This window comes from Cherax quadricarinatus, chromosome 8 (assembly GCF_038502225.1).
Source record: "Cherax quadricarinatus isolate ZL_2023a chromosome 8, ASM3850222v1, whole genome shotgun sequence".
Classification (NCBI taxonomy): domain Eukaryota; kingdom Metazoa; phylum Arthropoda; class Malacostraca; order Decapoda; family Parastacidae; genus Cherax; species Cherax quadricarinatus.
The window spans coordinates 16840949-16849245 of NC_091299.1; the positions used below are offsets into that span (position 1 = coordinate 16840949).

An 8297-nucleotide genomic window follows, 5' to 3' on the forward strand; every position below is an offset into this window, starting at 1 on the left:
GGTAGGGCCGAGTGTAAACTGATATACCAAGTTCACACAGTCTCTCATCGTCACCCATGTCAACACGCTGAATCGATAGGTTTAAAGGGTTCACACTGGTCACTTGGAGTCAAGATACAGGTGACCAGAGTGAACAATGGAGTCGTGAATCAGGTGACCAGAGTGAGCCCTGGAGTCATGAATCATAGTGAACCCTGGAGTCATGAACCCAAATGAACCTTGGAGTCAAGAACCAGATGATCAGAGTGAACCTGGAGTCATGAACTAGAGCGAACCCTGGTATCATGAACCAGAGTGAACCCTGGAGTCATGAACCACTGCATACCACTGTTGTAATCTGGTTATTTGAGTTACTGTCGACTTCCTGTCAGCTTGCGTCAGTCTGGCCATTCTCCTCAGACTTTTCTCATTATTAACAAGGTGTTTTCGCCCACAAAACTGCCGCTCACTGAATGTTTTGTGTTTTTAACGCCTTTCTCTATAAATTATAAGAGACTGTTGTGTGTGAAAATCTCAGATCAGCAGTTTCTGATATACTCATACCACCACGTCTGGCACCAACAATCACTCCACAGTCAAAGTCACTTCGATCACATTTCTTCTCCATTCTGATGTTTGGTCTCATAAACAACTGAACCACTTGACCATCTCTGCATGCTTTTAGGCATTGATCTGCTGCCACACGAGGTGTGCAGGTGTACCTAATAAATTGGCTACAGAGTGTGTGTGCGTATACATATATAGAATTATTGAGGAAAAAACGTGAGTGCAGCAATGAGGAATCTGTGGAGACAAAGAACGTTATCCATAGAAGCAAAGAAGGAAATGAGAATATAATGGTACTAATTCTCTTATATGGGTGTGAAGCATGGGTGGTGAATGTTGCAACAAGAAGAAGGCTGGAGGCAGTGGAGATTCATGCCTGTAGGCAGTGTGTGGTGTGAATATTATGCAGTGAATCTGTAACTTGGAGACTGGAAGGAGGTGCAGGTTTCCAAAAGTATTATCCAGAGGGGTGAGGAGCAGTTGTTGAGGTGGTTTGGAGATTTAAAGAGGATGGAACAAAACATAATGACTTGGAGAACATATAAATCTGTAGAAGGAAGGCGGGGTAACGGGTTGTCCTAGGAAAGGTTGGACTGAGGGGGTAAAGGAGGTTTTGTGTGCGAGGGACTTGGACTTCCAGCAAGCATGCGTGAACTTGTTAGATAGGAGTGGAGACAAATAGTGTTTATGACTTGACGTGCTGTTGGAATGTGAGCAAAGTAACATGAGGGGATTCAGGAAAACTAGTTAGCTGGATTTGAGTCGTGGAGGTGGGAAGTACTGTGTTTGCGCTCTGAAGGAGGGTTGGATATATGTTGCAGTTTTTTTTAACTTTAGTGTAGGCGCGCCTCTGGCAAGACAGTGATGGAGTGAATGATGGTGAAAGTTTTTCTTCCTTTTCGGGCCACCCTGCCTTGCTGGAAAACAGTCGATATATATATATATATATATATATATATATATATATATATATATATATATATATATATATATATATATATATATATATATATATATATATATATATATATATATATATTAACAAGTCGGCCGTCTCCCACCTAAGCAGGGTGACCCAAAGAAGAAAGAAAATCCCCAAAAAGAAAATGCTTTCATCATCATTCAACACTTTCACCTCACTCACACATAATCACTGTTTTTGCAGAGAATATCCCAAACCCCTCCTTTAGAGTGCAGGCATTGTACTTCCCATTTCCAGGACTCAAGTCCGGCTATATAAAAATAGCCGGTTTCCCTGAATCCCTTCACTAAATATTACCCTGCTCACACTCCAACAGATCGTCAGGTCCCAAATGCCATTCGTCTCCATTCACTCCTATCTAACACGCTCACGCACGCTTGCTGGAAGTCTAAGCCCCTCGCCCACAAAACCTCCTTTACCCTGCCATAGTGAAGAGCTCTGTTCCACAAGGCACAGTGCTCGCCCCATCTTATTCCTCATCCTCATATCAGACATAGACAGAGATATACATCACAGCACCGTATCATCCTTTGCGGATGATACTAGGATCTGCATGAGGCTGTCATCTGCTGAGGACGCGGTTAACCTCCAAGAAGATATAAACAAAGTTTTCCAGTGGGCAACGGTAAACAATATGATGTTCAATGAGGACAAATTCCAACTACTCCGTTATGGAAAACTGGAGGAGATAATAACTAGAACAGAGTATACTACAGACTCTGGCCATACAATAGAGCGGAAAAATAATGTAAGGGACCTGGGAGTAGTAATGTCTGAGGATCTCACTTTCAAGGATCACAACAGTGCCACGATCACAAGTGCAAAGAAAATGATAGGAAGGATAATGAGAACGTTCCAAACGAGAGATGCCAAGCCAATGATGATCCTTTTCAAATCACTTGTTCTCTCTAGGCTGGAATACTGCTGTACATTAACATCTCCATTCAAAGCAGAGAGTGTACAGAGATCCTTTACTGCACGTATAAGTTCTGTGAAGCACCTTAACTACTGGGAACGCTTGGAAGCACTTGATTTGTACTCGTTGGAACGCAGGGGGGAGAGATGTATCATAATCTACACTTGGAAAATCCTGGAAGGAATGGTCCCAAATCTGCACACAGAAATCACTCCCTACTGGGAGTGATTTTGCGATGCAAAATGCCCCCAATTAAAAGTAGGGGGGCCATTGGTACACTAAGGAAAAACACCATAAGTGTCCGGGGCCCAAGACTGTTCAACAGCCTCCCATCAAGCATTAGGGGAATTACCAATAAACCCCTGGCTGCCTTAAAGAGAGAGCTGGACAGATACCTAAAGTCAGTGCCGGATCAGCCGGGCTGTGGCTCGTACGTTGGACTGTGTGCGGCCAGCAGTAACAGCCTAGTTGATCAGGCCCTGATCCATCTGGAGGCCTGGTCATGGACCGGGCCGCGGGGGCGTTGATCCCCGGAATAACCTCCAGGTAACCTCCAGGTAACCCCCTCCCTCCAACCTTTTCGAGGACGACCCCTGCCCTTCCTTCCTTCCCCTACAGATTTATACGCTCTCCATGTCATTCTACTTTGATCCATTCTCTCTAAATGACCAAACCACCTCAACAACCCTTCTTCAGCCCTCTGACTAATACTTTTATTAACTCCACACCTTCTCCTAATTTCCACACTCCGAATTTTCTGCATAATATTTACACCACACATTGCCCTTAGACAGGACATCTACACTGCCTCCAACCGCGTCCACGCTGCTGCATTCACAACCCAAGCTTCACACCCATATAAGAGTGTTGGTACTACTATACTTTCATACATTCCCTTCTTTGCCTCCATAGATAACGTTTTTTGTCTCCACATATACCTCAATGCACCGCTCACCTTTTTTCCCTCATCAATTCTATGATTAACCTCATCCTTCATAAATCCATCCGCCGACACGTCAACTCCCAAGTATCTGAAAACATTCACTTCTTCCATACTCCTCCTCCCCAATTTGATATGCAATTTTTCTTTATCTAAATCATTTGATACCCACATCACCTTACTCTTTTCTATGTTCACTTTCAACTTTCTACCTTTACACACACTCCCAGACTCATCCACTAACCTTTGCAATTTTTCTTTAGAATCTCCCATAAGCACAGTATCATCAGCAAAAAGCAACTGTGTCAGTTCCCATTTTGTATTTGATTCCCCATAATTTAATCCCACCCCTCTCCCGAACACCCTAGCATTTACTTCTTTTACAACCCCATTTATAAATATATTAAACAACCATGGTGACATTACACATCCCTGTCTAAGACCTACTTTTACCGGGAAGTAATCTCCCTCTCTTCTACACACCCTAACCTGAGCCTCACTATCCTCATAAAAACTCTTTACAGCATTTAGTAACTTACCACCTATTCCATATACTTGCAACATCTGCCACATTGCTCCCCTATCCACTCTATCATATGCCTTTTCTAAATCCGTAAATGCAATAAAAACTTCCCTACCTTTATCTAAGTACTGTTCACATATATGCTTCAATGTAAACACTTGATCTACACATCCCCTACCCACTCTGAAACCTCCTTGCTCATCCGCAATCCTACATTCTGTCTTACCTCTAATTCTTTCAATAATAATCCTACCGTACACTTTTCCTGGTATACTCAGTAAACTTATTCCTCTATAATTTTTACAATCTCTTTTGTCCCCCTTCCCTTTATATAAAGGAACTATACATGCTCTCTGCCAATCTTTAGGTACCTTCCCCTCTTTCATACATTTATTAAACGAAAATATCAACCACTCCAACACAATATCTTCCCCTGCTTTTAACATTTCTGTCATGATCCCCTCAGTTCCAGCTGCTTTACCCCCTTTCATTCTACGTAATGCCTCACGCACCTCCCCCACACTCACATCCTGTTCTTCTTCACTCATAAAAGATGATATACCTCCCTGGCCAGTGCATGAAATTACCGCCTCTCTTTCTTCGTCGACATTTAAAAGTTCCTCAAAATATTCTCGCCATCTACCCAATACCTCCCTCTCCCCATCTACTAACTCCGCTACTCTGTTTTTAACTGACAAATCCATACTTTCCCTAGGCTTTCTTAACTTGTTTAACTCACTCCAAATTTTTTTCTTATTTTCATTAAAATTCCTTGACAGTGCCTCTCCCACTCTATCATCTGCTCTCCTTTTGCACTCTCTCACCACTCTCTTCACCTTTCTTTTACTCTCCATATACTATATATATATATATATATATATATATATATATATATATATATATATATATATATATATATATATATATATATATATATGTGTGTGTGTGTGTGTGTGTGTGTGTGTGTGTGTGTGTGTTGCTTCGACGATGTTTGTGTAGCACGGTGCATTATGTTGCAGCCTGACATGCGCGTGGTGGTCCTGAGTGTGATGTTCCTGATGGCTCTGGTGACGCTCTCCCAGGCAGCATCCATCACAAGCATGTGCATCAGGTGAGTGGGCAGGATGACAGGCAGGAAGACAGGCATCATGGTTGGCAGGTGGGCAAGCTGGTAGGCAGTGCCGATGTCAAGCCAAGTAGGCAGGTTAAGCTGGTGAAAAAGAAAGGACCCCAGGAAACCAAACGTTAAGGACTGCATGTCACAAATCAAGAAAATTATTATCTATATAGCAGGGTATGAACTCTTGGTGTATATACACAGAGTATAAACATCTTTCACTGTACATACCGTGACCTGCGTTGTTTGATTATCTGTTTGGCTGCTTGCGCTAACATTATCATTGAAGACTGAGACACTTATGCAATATATGGGAATCTTTATTAAGGAAACGTTTCGCCACACTTTGGCTTCATCAGTCCAGTACAAAGTAGAAATGTGTAAGGACTGGATGAAGACACTGTGTGGCGAAAAGTTTCCTTAATAAAGATTCCCATATGTTGCATAAGTGTCTCAATCTTCAACTTGTCGGTTTTTGAAACCATTCATCACAACATTATAATTCTTTACCTCCAATTTTAATTTAGCTTATTCAAAAATTAGTGATACATTTATTTCTATAAACTGTCATTTAGGTGTAATGATGTACATTCAGAATCCTGAAGATGGTGAATGATTTCATTACGAAACGTTGACTGTAAATTTCATCCAAATTCTTAAGGAAAAAGCTGGGGTTTCCTGCCGCTTTGAAAGTACTTCAGAACATTAAAATATAACAAACAGTGAATGGTGAATATATTTTCGGTATATCCTGAGACTCTCTTCAGGCATATTAAGACGGCGTCTAGTTAGAGGGAACATACTTGAGCTATGTCTTAGTTTTCTAGTGTGGGTAATTCTAAGAGCCGCTGATATTGTACACTAGCTCGGCAAGGTTATATATACCGAGAGGTGTATACTTCTTAGTGTTTATATACTTGAAAATTGATGTAATCCATTATTTTAGAGACTGAAGTGTTCTTGAATTATGGTGTTCAGGCGACATGCACCCGTAATGATGACACTCGTGTAGTAGATAAGCTTTAAACTAAATAAACCTGCTAACAGGTTTGTTGTGGCTAACCTCGTGTGTTTATCACAGGAACTGCGGCCAGTGCAAGGAGATGTATGGGGACTACTTCCACGGGCAGGCGTGCGCCGAGTCCTGCATCATGACGCAGGGAGTGAGCATCCCTGATTGCAACAACCCTGCAACTTTCAACCGCTTCCTGAAGAGGTTCATCTAGAGACTTCGAAGAAACCACTTCAGGAGCCCCCGGATCAGGGTCAGGTCATCTTTGAGTCTGGGGGCTAGGGACATCTAGAGGGCTCCTGGTCTAAGGGCACCTCGAGCCTCTGGTCCAAGAGCATCTAGAAGACCTGTTCCAAGGGCACCAGTAGCTCATGGTCCAAGAGCATCTAGGGGCCTATGGTCCAAGGGCATCTAGGGGGCCGTGGTCCAAGGGTATCTGTTGGCCCCTGGTCCAAGGACATCTAGGGATCCGTGGCCCAAGGACATCTAGGAGCCCGTGGCCCAAGGGCATCTAGAAACCCTTAGCCCAAGGGCATCTAGAGACCTCTGGCCCAAGGGCATATAAGGACTTTTGGTCCAAATACATCTAGGGGCCCCTGGTTCAAGGACATCTAGGGGCCTCTGATCTAAGGGCATCTAGGGGCCCTTGGTCCAAGAGTACCTAGGGGTTTTTGGTCTAAGGGCGTCTAGGGGCCCCTGGTTCAAGGGCATCTAGGACCCTGGTTCAAATAACTAGGGACCCCTGATCCAAGGGTATCGAGGACTCTGGTTCAAGGGCATTTACGCGCTCCTGTCTCAGGAGCATCCAGGGGCCCTTGAACCAAGAACATATAGAGCCCCTAGTTCAAGGACATTTAGGTCCCCTGGTCAAAAAATAATCTAGAACCCCTGGTTCAAAGGCATCTAGGGCTCCTGGACCAGGGGTATCTAGGGGAGCCCTGGGTAAGGGCAAAAGAGGAGCCACGATGGACGAAAGCCGCCAGAACGCAGCCAAAGTACCTTGGTCCTTCACAAACTGATACCTAAATACAGTCAATTTAACGTTTTAGATCTGATCGAGGTTGCTTCAGGTAATTCTCTGTTCTGCCTGATCTCCAGGTGTTCCTCTGCTCTGCCTGATCTCCAGGTGTTCCTCTGCTCTGCCTGATCTCCAGGTGTTCCTCTGCTCTGCCTGATCTCCAGGTGTTCCTCTGCTCTGCCTGATCTCCAGGTGTTCCTCTGCTCTGCTTATAATTACCTGTTCTCTAAGCATCATATTGTGCTCCCTGAAAGACGTCTACTCGTCAATAAATCCCATCTCAATCATCGATGAACCGAAGATTTTTCTGACTCCTTTGGAGAGGATTAAATTTATATTTTCAAAATTTCACCAGCGATGTTTACCAAGATTTGTTAATCACATAATTAACACTGCTGGTCCTCTCGGGGCTGTACTAAATTCCAGAACGCTCTCTTTCTTTTTACATTTTGGTGTAAATATTAAAGAAGTCGCATTGCCACGATTGGAAAATTGAGCAACTAACCCACGAAATAAATATGAGAAGTGGATGATGTTTCGATCCGTCCTATTCCATAACCTGATAATGGTCCAGACCAGACAAACTTGTTTCAGTTTTCCTTTCCAACCAAACTGTAATTTTCTTTGAGTTCGCGTTATACTGAAGCTTCCAGTGACGCTCTCAGTGTCTGTGTCCGACTCTCACGGGGCTGCCATGGGCAATACCTACAGTTTAAAAAAAATCTGTATACTATATACCAGTGGAAACCAAGTTGCAGGCTAGTATCACCTCGTACGTAGCTTCCAAAATCACTAGAGCTAAAACTGATGCGTCATCCTCGGTCTTCACTGACGATAACACACAGGCTGTGTAACGACATTGCAAAGACATTTGTAATTATTGGGTCCCTTGTCATTCAACCTTGTGTAATAACATGTTAACTTCCGTATTTTCAATATCTTACAAGTTTTACACTCTTAAGAGTTCATTTGCAAGATCTGGGAGCGTTTCTGTAATGTTGTACATCATGCTAAATATTTTCTAAAGTTCCTATGTCGCTTTTTGTTCAATGTATTTCAAGTTCTGCCTAAGATCACACCCAGAGGACCTCCTTCGTGCCCCAGGACAATCCTGTTCAATAAGAAAAGATAAACTTGAAGTTGCTTAACTTTGTATGACTTTATTGTCAATATCACTGACGTAAACAACGATTTCACTTAGCACATAATTGTTATAGGTATATACTGGTGAGAAAATAAAACA

General features: G+C 43.0%; 1 protein-coding gene across 1 annotated transcript in view; it reads left to right on the forward strand.

The window, feature by feature from the left end:
- The window catches only part of LOC128685391 (eclosion hormone), a 64562-nt gene extending 57365 nt beyond the window's left edge, over positions 1 to 7197 (forward strand). Inside the window, exons 2-3 of the mRNA XM_053771915.2 lie at positions 4927 to 5018; positions 6106 to 7197. Of these exons, the coding sequence (XP_053627890.1) occupies positions 4927 to 5018; positions 6106 to 6250 (237 nt within the window). The 3' untranslated portion in view covers positions 6251 to 7197. The remainder of the gene's footprint in view (positions 1 to 4926; positions 5019 to 6105) is intronic.
- The last annotated feature ends 1100 nt before the right edge of the window (positions 7198 to 8297 follow it).